We start from the raw sequence: 15,882 nt of genomic DNA on the forward strand, positions 1-15,882 counted from the left end.
TTCTCAATATCTGTAATTTGAGTTTCTAATTTGTATGAAACTATAGACTTAGTGTTTTGACTTCACAAACATCTAATTTGAACCAGTGATGCGTTTAACATACCACGTGACACAAAAATCGATGTTTGTATGTGTTTTTTAATATTTACTTTTAAATTAACAAATTGAGTAATGTATAGTTCTAAAATTTCAATTATAATTTACAGTTTGATACCAAACTTATTAACATAAATTCATGAAATAGAAGTTCAATAAAATTTTGAATGTGAGTCAACAAATGAGATGACATGGCCTTTCACCTGTGACCCATATCGAAAGAGTTAATATGTCTGTATGTTTTTTAAATATCTATTTCAAAAATTTAATATGAGAAATTTTATCAAACCTGGTTTACACGTAAATGACCATGGTTTTTTTTATGACAAATATGTACAGTGTAATTTCTGAAATGTTTACATGTAGAAAATCTTTAAGTTAGATAGTAATAGTATTTAATTTTAGTGATTTATAGGCAAAGTCGGAATGTTACTATATACTTTGAAAATTTATAGTTACTTCAAAAAAGTTTTAAAAATTATAAATATCTTAGACTTGCTTGTTTGTGTTTTTTTTAGCTGATAACCAAAGGGAATCCTTATGTATTAGGTATCAGGGATACAGAGACAGTAAAGGTATGACTTGTTGTGTAATAAACAAATTACTTTTCTGTAAATTTTGATTTTAATTATTCTTTCCCCAGTCTAAAAAATGAAGTTGTTTACTTCCAAAGCATTCTTGTTAGTGTGTAATCAAAGTATGGTTTTAAAAAAAGATGGAAAAGGGATGAAAAAGTTAATTGTTGGTAAAAAAAAAGTTACTAAAATTGATTTATTCAAAGCTGAAAATATATTCTGTACATTTTTTTTAAGGTTAAAAATTTAAACTTTGTTTTAGCATTTTGCTTTATTTATTTTAAGTTTAACCCTCATAAAATAATTTCTTGTGCAGAGGTTTTGTCTGTAGGTTCAGAACACATGTTTTACAGACAGTTTTACTTTATACATTTTACCCATCAGATTTCAACTTACTATTTTTGCAGTTTGTATCTTTATAGAATCATATTGTTTTTAAACAAAGATTAATGTGTCAGTTATTATAAAGCCAATCAAAAATAGGTTAAATATTTAAAATTAATTTAATTATGACCATTTTACCATTTTACTTTTTCTCTCTATACATTAAAAGTAAATCAAGACAGTGTTTTGAAACAAGCAAGAATATGTAGCAATGTTTTGACTTTTTAATGTATTATGTTATTATTGTTATCTTCACTGAAGTAGTATCATCTTTATCTTTGGTAAGCCATGTTGATATAAAAGCTGTTCTCTGTAATTTTCTAAATATTAAAGGTTACCTGCAGTATTTTAATAGTTATTATAGTAATTTTCCATGTACAAGTGTGTATGTGCATGTTTTAAAATCAGTATAAACATTTTGTCTTTTGACAACAAGTTTGTGTAAATATATCTAAGAAGTGGCATCACAGATGTGATATGGTACTATTATTTTTCAGTTAAAGTGAAATATGTACAATCTGATATGACTCAGTGTTTCTTAGATGTATATAAACAGTTGATCAATGTAAGTTTTCAAAGTATTATGTAATATTCATACATCTAATGATACACTCCAAAAATTGATCGGGTGTAAATTCTCTATTTTGTTTTCTTCTTTCTATAAAGCTCTTTCAGGAAAGATTAGGCAGTTCCAAACGAATTGTAGTTGTGGGAAATGGTGGTATTGCCATTGAATTGGTGTAAGTACAAAGGTGTGGTTTTAGTTATAGCTTGTATTTCCTTTACAACTAATCTACTTATTGTTATTTCCAAATGTATTTGAAGTAAATTTTAAAATATAGGAATTATGTATTTTACTTAATTGTACTTTGAAATGTCAAATGCAGACATTATAAGAATTGCAACATCATATCACTCCATTGGAAATCTTTCTCTTCCCTTTCTGAAACATGTTAGAGTAAAACAGATATGTTAGAATTGCCTTGTGATAAACAACTTCATATCACTCCATTGGAAATCTTTCTCTTCCCTTTCTGAAACATGTTAGAGTGAAACAGATATGTTAGAATTGCCTTGTGATAAACAACTTCATATCACTCCATTGGAAATCTTTCTCTTCCCTTTCTGAAACATGTTAGAGTGAAACAGATATGTTAGAATTGCCTTGTGATAAACAACTTCATATCACTCCATTGGAAATCTCTCTATCTTTCCTTTTGAACATGTTGGGGTCAGAATTTTAAATATAGTATTTTTATTAAAGATATGTCTGTAAACTTACGAAGTCAATCTGACTTTGACTAGTCTGAGGGCAAGGTGATTTTGTTTTTTAAGAATAAACATTTTTTTTCCTATTATAGTTTTCATATTTCATTTGCATAACCTCTAAACTTCCGAAATGAATATCAAAAATCTTTTTTTGAATGTAACTTTATAATTTATCTTGTAGTTTCTCTACTGTAACACTACCTATATCAAAATCAATAATTTAAGATAAAATGAACAGTTGGAAATATAAATCTAAATTACTCTCTCTTTTTTTTTTTATAGAATAACTGCTTGTGGTAACAGACAATTATACATTATTTATTTTTACAGCCAAAACTAAATGACTTTTCAAATCTAGGTTCATTTAGTTCTGTTGCTTTACAGCCACACTTAGACAGTCTCAGAGTGAGCTACAAGTGCATCAAAATTGAATTTACAAACATGCCTCTTGATGGGCATGTGCTAGGATATTGAGTATCACGAGAAATACTTTATTTTTTTTGTAATTTCATTAGTTTCTATGTTTTACATTTTAGTTATTTTTATATATCAATAAGTATAAAATATGGATAAAAAACAAGAAATTTAGTACTTATGTTTTCCAATTGACAGACAAAGCACTGTAGGCTTATTTTTTATAATAATAATATTGTTGGTCCAAAATATAACTTGTATATCTAATATGTATTTTAGAAAACAAAAATTATCATTTTCTAAAAATGAAATGTTTTAGAATAATTATAATTTTACTGACTTTTTTAACTGAGCTACAAAAAGTCAAAAATTTCGTTAACTGGTAAAGCTAAATGCCAAAAAAGCAAACAGTGAACTTGAGGCCAAATATTTTTTAATCTGGTGCATAAATGCTTTAGCCTTTAAATGAATATTTTAAAGCAACCAAGGCAGGATTTTGTATCAGAGCTTGACATCTCTTCTCACTCCAACACAATATATTGTCCATATAGGTAACTTTTTTCCACACATACATCTCAGTCTGGCTTAGCTAACTCCCATCCAGCTTCATGCTATTGAACAGGCAGTCTTACTCATGTTTCCTTCTCCCATGGTGTTCATACTCTTTTGTGGATGTAGGTATCACTCAAATCCTTCATTCTATTGGGACAAGCACAAATATGATCCCTTCAGTGGTCTCTACACAGCCAATGAATCATGAATAGCAATCTAGTGGATTCCCCAGTTTCCTTATTCAGGATCAACACCATGGATCTCGAGTGGTAGTTAGATTAGAACAATACTACAATCGGTGTTCCTCTGCAACCACCTCCTCCAGAGCTTCATGTTTTCACAGATGCCTCACTTTAGGGATGAGGTGCATATCTCAGTGGTCAGAAATTCCAGGTCCTATGGATGGATGATGAGGCTTCCCTCCACATCAATGTTTTAATACTTCTTGCTGTTCAATAGGTGATGTCTCAAGTCTGAAATTATTGAGGGTCAAAGTTGTCATGCTTCAGTCCACAATTCTACAGTTGTGCCTCACATTTCCTGTCAAGGAGGCATTTGTTTTCGAATCTTGGATCTTCTATATTAGGTTCACTCCTATCATATCATCCTCCTAGCTTGCCATGTATATTCAGTGAGTAATGAATTTGGTGGTGGATTAATTGTCTCAACTCATCCGGATTCTTCTGAGAGAATAGATGCTTCATCGAGGGTTTTTCCATTGGATTTACTCTCAGTTTGGGACACTGATGATCGATGCATTTGCCACTCATTGGAACACTCAACTACTGGCATTTTGGTCTCTAGTACCTCACCGTCAGGCATTGGCAATAGATGCATTTAGTCAAGACTACATTAGATTGCACTTACATGCTTACCCACCTATTCATCTATTACCTAGAGTCTTAGCAATGATTCATTCTACCCTTGATTCTTCTGTTGGCAGCACCAGATTGGCCAGCTCAACCCTGGTTTCTGCTTCTGTGGTACCTTCAGAGGTGCCCACCACTTCCTCTTTGGCCATCTCTGTTAAGGCAGCCACGATCCGATATCTTACACCCATCTGTCCCGAAGTTCAAGCTTCATGCTTGCAGGTTATGTGGTCCTTAGCACAGCATCTGGGTTTAACTCAAATGTTGCCATTTACCTGTCTCAGTCTCTGTGGCATCCCACAATGGACATTTATCAACAAAAATGGTACAAATATGGATGATGATGCATTGTGAGGAGGTTAAACCCACTTCGTCCTGACATGCCAACCATAGCTCAGTTTTCACTTGGCTCTTTCACAAGGGTATTTCATATTCCACAATCGCCATATATAAGGCAGCCTTATTGGCTACCTTTAGATACATGAAGAGACAGAAATTCTTTGAGTCCCCAGTGCTCTCCAGCCTCCTTAAGTCATTTTGGGACCTTTTTCCCACATGACTGTTTCAGTTGTCTAACTGGGATATAATGATGGTGTTACATGCTTTTTCTCAACATTTGTTTGAGCCCTTAGTCTCCTGTACCATGTATCACCTTTCCCTTCAAGTTTATCTTTCATTGCTGCTGGCCTGCGGACGTTGCCAGTTGGAGTTGTTTGTACTGCAAGTGCACAGGACACTTTATCATTCTACCTCCATTCTTCTATATCTAGATAGGTTTTTCTTACCTAAGACACTGGCAGCTAGGGAAGTGGATAAATCCTTTTCACCAATTCTTCTGACAACTATTTCTCACCTCTATGACTGATCAGATCCCAATCATTTGTTATGTCCGGTGAGGGCCTTGAAGTGTTATGTTGCCTGCACTAAAGCTTTTAGAGGCACTAGACAACAGCTTTTTATTCATTATAATCCTTCTGTTTCTTGGAATTTATCCTCGGTTACTTTGTTGAGGTGGGTACAAAAATTATTCCATATTGCTTATTCTGGGCTGTCTTTGGAGGTAAGGAAACTTCTACGAGTCATGTCTCATCAGATTCATCACATTTCTACTTTCTTAGTGCCATGGTTGAATTGCCCATTGAAGGACATTGTGTGAGCTGGTATATTTCAGTATTTGCATGACCTGGCAGTATCTTCCTCTGAGGGTTTTCAACTACCCCCCTGTAGCTATCTGCTAGATTATAAAGAGAGGTTAGAATTTTCATTATTTAATCTCTTCTCTTCTTTCCAAGGTCCAGGAGCTCTTTTTCATAGGATCCCAAGTGTTGCTAGTCAGTGTGTTTTTATCAAATCAAATCTGCACTAGCAACCACTAACCCATCATACTTTATCTAGGTTGCAACAGGCCCGAAGTGGTTTGATCATTTGCTATTGAACACAGCTTTAGAAATACTCAAGTTATAAGAATGTTTTTAAGCCAAAATTTGATATTATTTTTTAAATTTCATACAATTGTATTAAGTAATGTTACTGTGAAAATAAAAAAGGGGGAATATCATTGACACCCATCTGGTCCAGACAAAGTTAACACAAAAAGAAAGGTGCATAAAAAGTTTTAGAAGAAATTATAAAAAAATGTTGTAATAGCAAATTTTTGTTATTATATTTGTTAATATTTACATTTATTATATCGGTTTAAAGTGTAGGTCAAAGTTTAAAATATTTTAATTCTTTCAAGCTGTGATACTCAATTTGGCTACTAGCCAAAAATCAGATTTTTGTCTCATTTCACTATTTTCTTTGCTCTTCTGTTGCTTAGGATGACATTATACTCACTGCCTTTTAATCTTTGGTTCTAATCAAACTGTTGCAGGATTTCAGTTGAAGATGTGAAATCCTCTCCAAAAAAAGGAAATGATTCTTTTTGGACTTATGCTTTACTCAAGTGATATTTTTCATTCCACAACTACCTGGTATCATTTGTACTGACATTTCTAGTGTACATCTGAGATGCAAGTTATGTAATAATGTTCACATATTTACTTTTTTAATATTGGTCATTGAAAATACACTAAAGAAAAAAAACTTTAATAAGGCTCATAGTTTCACTCCTACCAGTTTTTCAACTTAAAAAAATGAATTGTTTCTCAGCTCACTTAATTCAGTTGCTGTCTAGAACATTTATTAATATTAATATTGAATACTTTAAACTACATGTTAAAATATATTATGAAAGTTACACTGGTCTTGTCATCATTTTCTTCATTGGCAAAAAAAAAGCTCATTTGCCTAGTATTCTCCATTCAGTGTTTTTTTATGCATTTAACCAAAATTCTGGCTTTAAGCCTTCTTTGTGCAATATGCAAAAGAAACATTAAAAATTGGGTACAATGCTCCAATTAGCACTTAGAAGTCTAAAACGTTTTTTTTACCATGGCATAAAGAGTAATGACAATGATTTTCTTATTATATGCATATCTTGATCTTTCAAGCAGCTCAGACTAACCAACTTAGAGTTTTTGGTATAGATTTGTGTACTGTTAAATTACATAAAACAAAGGAATAACAGGTGTGCCTTCTAACTACACTTGTGTAATGTATGATTTAATACTTGTTTATTAAAAATTACTGTGACATAAAAACGTTTTCAAGTACCTTATATACCTCTTCGTGATTGTTACTTGAACTTACTTAATATGTTTTTTAAATCAAAAACTTTAAATTTTAAGAATGTTTAAACACATTGAAGGTGTTAATTTTTAGTTGGAAAAAGAACCAAAATTCTAGAAGAGCTAGAGAAGTACAGACTTATGGTTATTAATGTTGATCAACCATGTTTAGGGCACAATTCAGCTTTTTTTTAATATATAAAACAACATTTTCTTTCTTTCTATCTTCTGAATGAACATTTATTTTAATCCCCATAAAATTTGCCAGAGCTTATCATGATTTTTGTGAGTTTATCAACAAGTCACTTGTTCTTCTTATTCTTTGTTTCTGTCAGCAGAAGTAATAGGAAAAGTTCAGGGAATAGTTGTTGAATGAAATATTGTGTTTGAAATAAGGAATGTAGTGTAAATTAGCAGATAATTGGCGCTCTTTATAACATGGACATATTTATTGGTCTATTTACTATATAGTGTATATAATGGAGCATCTGATATTCAAAGTTGAGACCCCCTGTGAAGGAGTTAACGTAACATAGACAGTTATCTAGAATCATACCCAGTAATTACTATTATTCAACTGAAATAACTTAGTTTCTACTATAGTTCTCAGTTGATATAAAGTAATGGACTTTTTTTACAACTACCAATAAAACTGAGCCATTGACAGCAGAATGTTTATTTATAGGTATGAAATAGAAAACTGCCAAGTAATCTGGGCAATCAAACATAATTCCATTGGTTCTACTTTCTTTGATGCTGGAGCTGCTGAATTTTTTTTGCCACAACTACAGTCTGATACGAGTGCAGAAAATAAACCTCTAAAACGAACCAAGTATACTGTGTATGGTGAGTAGTAACAGATAGATATTTAGATATTCTTCTGCATTGATTGAATTACAGTCGTAATTATAATGTTATATTAGTGGTTTTTAACTTATTGATGAAAAAAATCTCATTGTTGGAAACCATAAAATTGAGAAAACAAAGCAAGTGTCATAGTGTTTAGCAGTAATCCAAAAAAAGTGCCATTAGCTAGTTGAAAATCAGTATAAACTTGAAAATTAAAGTTGAGTAACTTCTTGTTTATTCAGAACTCTTATGAGCTATACTTAATAGAAATTTAATTGCTTCTGACTCACCTGATCAAGGTCTTGTGAAGACAAGTTAAAGGAAGAGTATACAGAGCCAAGTCACAGTAACCAAACAGTTAAAGTGCACAATGCTTCAGAAAGAATGTAATACTACTTCCATCAAATACTTAATCCATCAAAATAACTTTTTTTTGGCAAATTAAGCATGTAATACATTTAGATGTAAACTAGATATGCACATTTATAAGATGTGTGTGTGTAGAAGTTTGTATATTCATAACCAAACATGAAATTGAAATAATGATATACAAGTTATTATTAACCAGAAAAATATTTTAAACATTTAATCTGAAAACTAGAATGCTAAATAATTTAATTTAATTAATTTAATATTCTTGATATCTTTTTCTTAAAAACAGAGCCCCCTAATGGCTCAGCAGTAAGTCTCTGGATTTATGATGCTAAAAATCAGGTTTCAATACTCAAGGTGGGCACAATGCAAATAGCCCATTATGTAACATTATGCTCAACAACAAACAAACAAATCTTAAAGACAGCCATTTAATGCATATCGTTTCCATGTTTAAACAAAAAATCTGATACAAACATTTAACAATTCCATGATTCAATACATATTATAACTGTACAATTTCAAAATGTTCCTCTTTTTCTGCCCCCAAGTGGCTCAGTGATAAATTTTAGAGTTTATAACACTAAAAATTGGGGTTTGATACCCACAGTGAGCAGAGCATAAACAAACCATTGTGTAGCTTTGTGCACAAACAAACAAACAAAATCCTGTTTCGTTTTACATGTAAATAGTTTCCCATCAATTTTCATGTTTTTCGGAAGGAAGTAGAGCATGCATGTCATATAAACATTGTGTATTGTATAATTTTTAACAACCGATTAAGCTTCTAGAAACTCAGTAACTTCATTTGATTTTGTTAAATATACAGAGTAAAGCTAACAATTTAAACTAGTTTAAGAATTTTGAACCAAAATTCAGTAGACTAAATGTTTTCCAATTGTTGTATCAGTTGCATTGTATTAATTAAAAAGTGTGAATAGAAATATTCCATATACAGAAAAGTATAAAATTATCAGATATAAAATTGACTGTATAAAAATTGCTGATGAAAATTGTTTCCTAAAATCACTATTTTTTTAGGTTGATTAAACCACTATGACAATTATTGGTCAGCTGTGATTCCTTACCTGTTTTCTATCTAGCCAGATTTTACAAGTCATTTTCCTTGGGAATAAACAAGAAACCTATTGATTTTATTCAATGGGGGTCAAAGTTACATATTTCAAGAAATAAAAGTTTGTTTTCTTTATGATAATTAAAACTCTAAACAGCATATTTTACTTAAGCTCCACAGGTCACTTCCCTTGGGCCCAGAAAAGAACCCTATTGATTTTGAGGTTAAAACTTCAAAGGTTAGTTACACCATTTAAAAAATAAAACAAATTGATCTATGTGCAAAGGAAAACATAATCACAAAATATACACACAAAACAAACGAAAAGCTAAAGTTCAGGGAATCAACCATCCTACTTATGGCTGTTATTTTAATATCAAAAGTAGAATTAATTAACTGTGGTATTCCTGTTACATAAAGTCTGAATTTAACAACAAAGCAGTTGTAAACATCTTGACTTACTTGTTAGTGAGCTCTAAACTGCTAAGATTACTGAGAGAGATATACAGTGATTCACAAACAACAGCAAAATTTTATTTAAAAGTTAACACTGACAATAAACTGTAGGGGCCATGTAAAAACTTTGCATTATTATTAAAACCAGACTAGAGACTGAGGTGAATTTTTAGCTCTAGAACAACTGATGGACCTCTTTGACTTTTGAAACACTTTTTTCAAAAGTACCTTTATGCATCAAGTTGCTCATGGTTCCATGATTTTGTTACAGGATTACTAATAACATATAATTACACAAAAAAATGCAAAAAACAAAATCATTATTGCAATTAACTCATTACTTCTGGGGTTCCCTATGTAGTTTACAAACAAAAATAGTTTTATAAAATGTCTTTCTTGGTCAGTTCATTAGATTAACTGTTGTAATAAACAGAAACATAAAATTACTCAATATGATGCAGTGTGCCCATTCTCAAGTAGTGAATAGTATAAAAACAAAATAGTAATTCACTAAAAGGATTAAATAGATTCAATCAACCTGAAGACATTACATTGTTTTGTATTTTGTATGGCATACAGTGGATTTTATAAGATGTTTTACCTGATTGAAACACTTGGTGTTGGTTAACAATTGTTACAGGTAATATTTTGCTACTAAAAATTTGCCTCTCAACAAAAGTTTTTGTACTTTAATTAATAGTCATGCCAATCAAAAATTAGTGTGTACAAGATAATTCTGTTTTCCATCAGTACACATCAGTGCTGTGTCAGAAACCATCTCGCATAATTTGTTAAAATTAGTGTGTACAAGATAATTCTGTTTTCCATCAGTACACATCAGTGCTGTGTCAGAAACCATCTCGCATAATTTGTTAAAATTGGTGTGTACAAGATGATTCTGTTTTCCATCAGTACACATCAGTGCTGTGTCAGAAACCATCTCGCATAGCTTGTTAGCTACAGATGTGAAAATCCAGGTGTTGATACTGCATGTAAATAAGGACAGGCTATTAAAACCAAAGCAAATTAATTTTTACTTTTCAACAGCCAAGATATATATATATATATAACTATAAATTTCCAGCTATATATTTAAAAACAGGTAGTCTGTTTTTAATTTATATAGTACAGATTTAATTATTGTTGCTTTCATGTTTTTTTGGTTAGATGTGACCAAAAAACAAAAGAGCTGTGATGCAGTTGGTGGTGCATTGGGACCAGATTGGGCAACAGATGTTGTTATGAAGGGGAAAGCAGAAGTGAGAATACATATGTTTTGATTTTAAGATTGTTCGTATTCTCTGGTGTGTTATTTATAAAGTTATCAGAATATGGACTTAATTATTAAGTAATTTTTAATTTAACAAATATTAGGGAAAATATAACTTGATTTTTATATAGTAGATGTATAAAGTGTTTGAAGTATGCACATATGTAAGTGTATCAGCTTTTTAAAAATCAAATAAACGAACAGATAAATAGACTTGTAAGTTCATTTTTTTATTTAAGTTTGTAGTTTTAATGTCAGAATATTATGTAGCATAAATAATTTGAGAAAAATAATAAAGAAAAAATTGTCAAACATAGCCTTTCACATATTTGTCATCTAACAGTAGCTGTTTCCAATTGTCAAGATAATAAAATGTGAACTAATTAGGAAATTAGCCACATTGACATTTTGAAAGGTTTTTTTAAACTAATGTTGGCTGTGAGAGGGTTGAATAACTTCAAATGCAGCACTGCTGAAGATGGTAAATTATATGTCATCTAATTTAGGTTAGAAATCCATAAAGTGTTTAAAGAATTTGTTATGAATCTTAATCCTCAAAAACATCTTAAAAGATAAAGTGATAAATCTTTTCATAGCAACTAAATATTTTAATTATGGTAACATAACATGGTTAATAAAGGTATTTTTGTCACTTGTGCGCATTCTGGACTATCATCATATATATACAAACTATCTTAATTGCAATTCACATACATATCATTTGGATGTGTATACAAGATAAGTTGGGCAATTAGCAGCTATTCACATATTCAGATAATGTCAAAGTTGCTTAATATATCAGATTTATATACTGGCTTTTTTGCAAAGGCAGTCAGGTTTGTTTATAACTTCTCGCCATTACTACACATTTTTTATCAAATATTAAAGTAGAAAATGCATAAATTGAGAAAGAATTTTACAACTTCATTGGTTTATGGAGTTGAATTGTGTTTTATTTATAATTACCATAAAAACCTGTCAAAAATGATGGGAAACTGCTGGAAACCAAAACTGTTTCATATAAAACTGGCAATACACAAAAGAAATATAACATTTCCTTTCTCAGGAACATGCTTTGGATAAAAGATTAAAACATGTGATTGCATACACAACTGTACTTTTGAGGAAAAGTTGTCCTCTTCCCTCTAGATAATTGGTGTCTTCAGTGTGTTTTATAGCTGAAGTGCTGAAATTTAGAAGCTATTTACATCTGTGTTAGCAGTTAAATTCAACTGAAATGGGAATGGGAAATCAAAACCGGAAGTGTTATAGGAGAAAAAAGTGGAATTGGACTCGTGTAACTCATGAAATTTGGAGAAATTGAGCATGACAGATGGACTGATTGAATGACCAACACTTGGCTTTTACTTAATATTGATGACATAGCTTAGTTACAGTTTAGTTAATTTGTCTAAACTGTGAGTCGTAGAGTTTATAGTTTGCAATCTGTTGTTGCAAAAACATGTTCCACACTTTGAGTCTGTGGGTGCACTATAAGTGTGACAGTCAAATCCCATTTCAGTCAGACAAGCACATCTCATTAGTTGACTGTGGGTACTATTGGGTAGCTACCTTTTCTGTAGTTTATTAGTTCAAAATTAAGGATAGCTGTGTGCATGTAACCCATTTGTAGCTTTGCAAAAATGAACAATTTAGATTATGCAGTGTTTTCCGCAGTCATGATTTATCTGTACCCAATTCCCATGGCTGCGAGTCCCTACTTCCTGTTAAGTCCTTTCAGTTATCCAGAAGGCTGAAGCCATAGTTTAACAGAAAAATAAAAGTATATTACATATTTATGTTTCTTAGTTTGAAACAAAAAATAAATGAAATTGGTTACTTTTAAACAGTACTTCATCAAAAAAAAAAACATTAGAAGTTTCTGCTTGGTAACACTGAGGTCTTTTATATAACCATGTGAAGTCACATGTCAATATGAACTGCTGTTTATGCCCATGAGCACAGTTATTATTAGAGGAGTGATTATGTTACTGTTTAACAATACTAAATGCAAAACATACATTCTGTGTACAGCATACTTACTTTATAAAAAATACCATAATACTACTGTTCATATTATGAAATCTCAGATATAAAGTATTAGTCCCTTTTCCTTTCATCATCCGACTACATCTGGAATAAAAAGAGTGTTATTGATTTTTATCACTATTTACATAAATAAAATTTGTAAATTCCATTAGTTATTTTGTAAATAGGTTTTTGTAGGTGTCATTATTTTCACACAAATCTAGTTTAATGAAGAGCTTTGTTAAAGTATTTTGTACTGTTAGCATTCAAGCACATTTTTATGACTAATATTTGTTGTGCACTATCTTTATGTAAATATGTAATTTTATAAACTTCAGTATATCAACATCAACTTTCTTATTTTGAACACTTTTTAAATGTTAAATCATAATACTTTAATCTTATTGGCTTAAAGTGGCACTTCCGCACTGAACTCGAAAAAATTGTTATTTCTGTAGAAGGAGGTTCAAGCTTGTTAACGTAAATGGGAAGTGGTTACAATGATAACTGGCTTGTTAACTTAATCTCTACTTGCATGACCAACTGGGAGTTTGTCTCACTATGACTGATTTTTTGGACTTGTAAAACATTAACTAGTTTTCCTATAAACTATAAGGTAGAAGTAAATTTTTTTTTAGTTTAATATAGAAGTAACAATTTAAACCAATATAATTGAAGTATTCATTCATCAGGACTTCATAAAAAAAGAAGAATTTAGAAACTAGAAAATGTTCATTATAGACAGATATTAAAAAGTTCTTGTTTCTCTAGATATTTACAGGTCCCAAGACAGTTTTGTACTTTTTGAAAAAAGTACTTTGTACTTTTTGATTATCAGAGAAAATATATTATTATGCATAGAGCACTCTAGGAATGTTTTAGTAGTTTCAGTTGTTTATTCCAAGGCTGTATAGCTTAAACACAGTATTTGATTTGGTTAATAAGCAAATTCTGACTCTCAGCTAGACTGTAACTTGTCATATAAGACATGGTATAATAATGGTAGTATATTTTATTTTTATCATTTTTATAGTCTATAATTTCTTCTTGTGCAAAAATGATGTTGTTTTTTTAACTCAGTAAAACAGTAAAAATTATGGTATTATTTTCATGCACTATGAAAAATAAATGGTTTAGAGACAACTGAATGACATTGTTATTAAGGTTAAATTAATTATAATTACAGCATTATTTAATAGAATCTAATTAATATGCTATCTGTTAAATATAAATGATTTCTTCTCTCTTTATTTCCACTGCAGCATATTCATGATATTCATGTAGAGCATAGGTGTGAAGTAGAAGCTATCTTGACACCTGATGAGCTATTAGAACAAAAACTAACTCCTGAAGGATTGGTATTGAAGTTAGGAAGTTTTGATGGTGAGCTTAATTTTCTATTTAAAAAATTTGAAGTATTATCATTAAGTATGATAAGTCAAGGAAATGGGTTTCTTTTGAGAATTCAGGGCTGACATTAATATTTAAAGAAGATAGTAGCGAAGTTGTAAAATTCATATGTAAAGTTTGTAGATTGGTGAAGAAATTGGAAGCTGTTCGAAATAGGGTTAAGGCTATGGATAGAGTGAAGGGTAAACTGTGGAAAATGGCAGTAGGATTTAAAGAGGAAATTAACCTTTTCCAAGTGCTAATAACGACTTTCAGGAATTTAAAAGTAGTACTAATAGGTCTAGTAGTAGTGGGTTTGATTGTAGTTAACATGTTCTACTAATTAATTGATTTCAGCCTTAAGCTTATGCAGATGATGAACTTGAAGAGGGAAGGATAACAAATGAGACAAATAGGGATTGAAATGGAAACATAAAATAGTTATTGTTAAAAGAGATTCTTTAGCACAACACATGGATAGGATAGTCTGTGAGGTAAATAGGGAGAAAAGAATTAGATTATGATATCCAGGAGTAGAGGTAGAACTAACAGAACATGTAAAAAGTGCTAGCAGTGACGGATTCTTTGTAGTGCACATAGAGTTAAATGATGTAGGAAAAGGTAGGTCATAGGAGCTTATTGTTAAGTATAAGACATTAATAAAGGCATTAAAAGAAAAGGACCATGATAACTTTATTCTGTCAGGGATACTGCCAAGACTTAACTATGGAGATAAAATTATAAGTAGGTCACTAGGGCTGAATATTAGGTTTAGGTTAATATATGAGGTATTACAGGTTGACTGGATGGATTTGTAGGATCACTTCAGTGGGAAAAGGGAGCTTTTTTGGAATGGATGGTTTACATCTAAATAGGGTAGGTGCTGGCTTATTTGCAAGGACTATTAACTTAACTCAATCTTAAAGCCAACTTTAAACTTGGATTAGACAGTGGAGAAAGCCAAAATAATGAAGAAAGGATAATTTGGTAGAAGTGGTATAGTGTGGGAACAAGGTAGTTTTAGTGGTAGGCTAAACTGATGTTATTGTAATGCTAGGAGTGTAAGAAATGGGTGACTTTAGAGCACTAGTTGGAACAGAATGTTCTGATATTGTGGAAATAACTGAAACCTGGCTAAATATAGACAATTTTGATGCCAGGAATTTTTTTGAAATACAGTGTTATGGGTTATCTAATAGGGATAGAGTACCAAAAAGCCCTGGTAAAATATGGGTAACAGCCTGTTTTCAAGTTGAGGACATCAAAGCTAATAGCAATGTTGTTGAACCTATTTGGTTTCTTTTTATGGGTATAAGGGGAGAAGGCTTTTATATGCAGATTCTAAACAGGTAGCTTCTTGTTGCATCTAAACCTCACATGTGCGGCAATCATCGTTTTATTAGCATACGTAAATCATTTTTTGAAGTACAATTACCATTCTTTATGTTACATCACAGCAGTTTGAGAAGATCTTCCTCCATTCTGATAACAATGTCTTATATTGTACATGATAAAAATGCAATACTATTAGCGATGTCTCTAACCCAAAGATAGCCTTTCAAAACAATTCAGACTCAGTATGCTAAGAGAAATGATGGCAAATTTCACATAAAGA

The 15,882-nt window shown here is 31.1% G+C and overlaps 1 protein-coding gene across 1 annotated transcript in view; it reads left to right on the plus strand.

The window, feature by feature from the left end:
- The window catches only part of LOC106458288 (pyridine nucleotide-disulfide oxidoreductase domain-containing protein 1-like), a 46,709-nt gene that overhangs the window by 11,879 nt on the left and 18,948 nt on the right, over positions 1 to 15,882 (plus strand). Inside the window, exons 5-9 of the mRNA XM_013917785.2 lie at positions 615 to 671; positions 1,722 to 1,795; positions 7,514 to 7,674; positions 10,748 to 10,839; positions 14,141 to 14,261. Of these exons, the coding sequence (XP_013773239.1) occupies positions 615 to 671; positions 1,722 to 1,795; positions 7,514 to 7,674; positions 10,748 to 10,839; positions 14,141 to 14,261 (505 nt within the window). The remainder of the gene's footprint in view (positions 1 to 614; positions 672 to 1,721; positions 1,796 to 7,513; positions 7,675 to 10,747; positions 10,840 to 14,140; positions 14,262 to 15,882) is intronic.

The sequence above is a fragment of the Limulus polyphemus genome, unplaced genomic scaffold (genome assembly GCF_000517525.1).
Source record: "Limulus polyphemus unplaced genomic scaffold, Limulus_polyphemus-2.1.2 Scaffold21, whole genome shotgun sequence".
NCBI classification, from domain to species: Eukaryota; Metazoa; Arthropoda; class Merostomata; order Xiphosura; family Limulidae; genus Limulus; species Limulus polyphemus.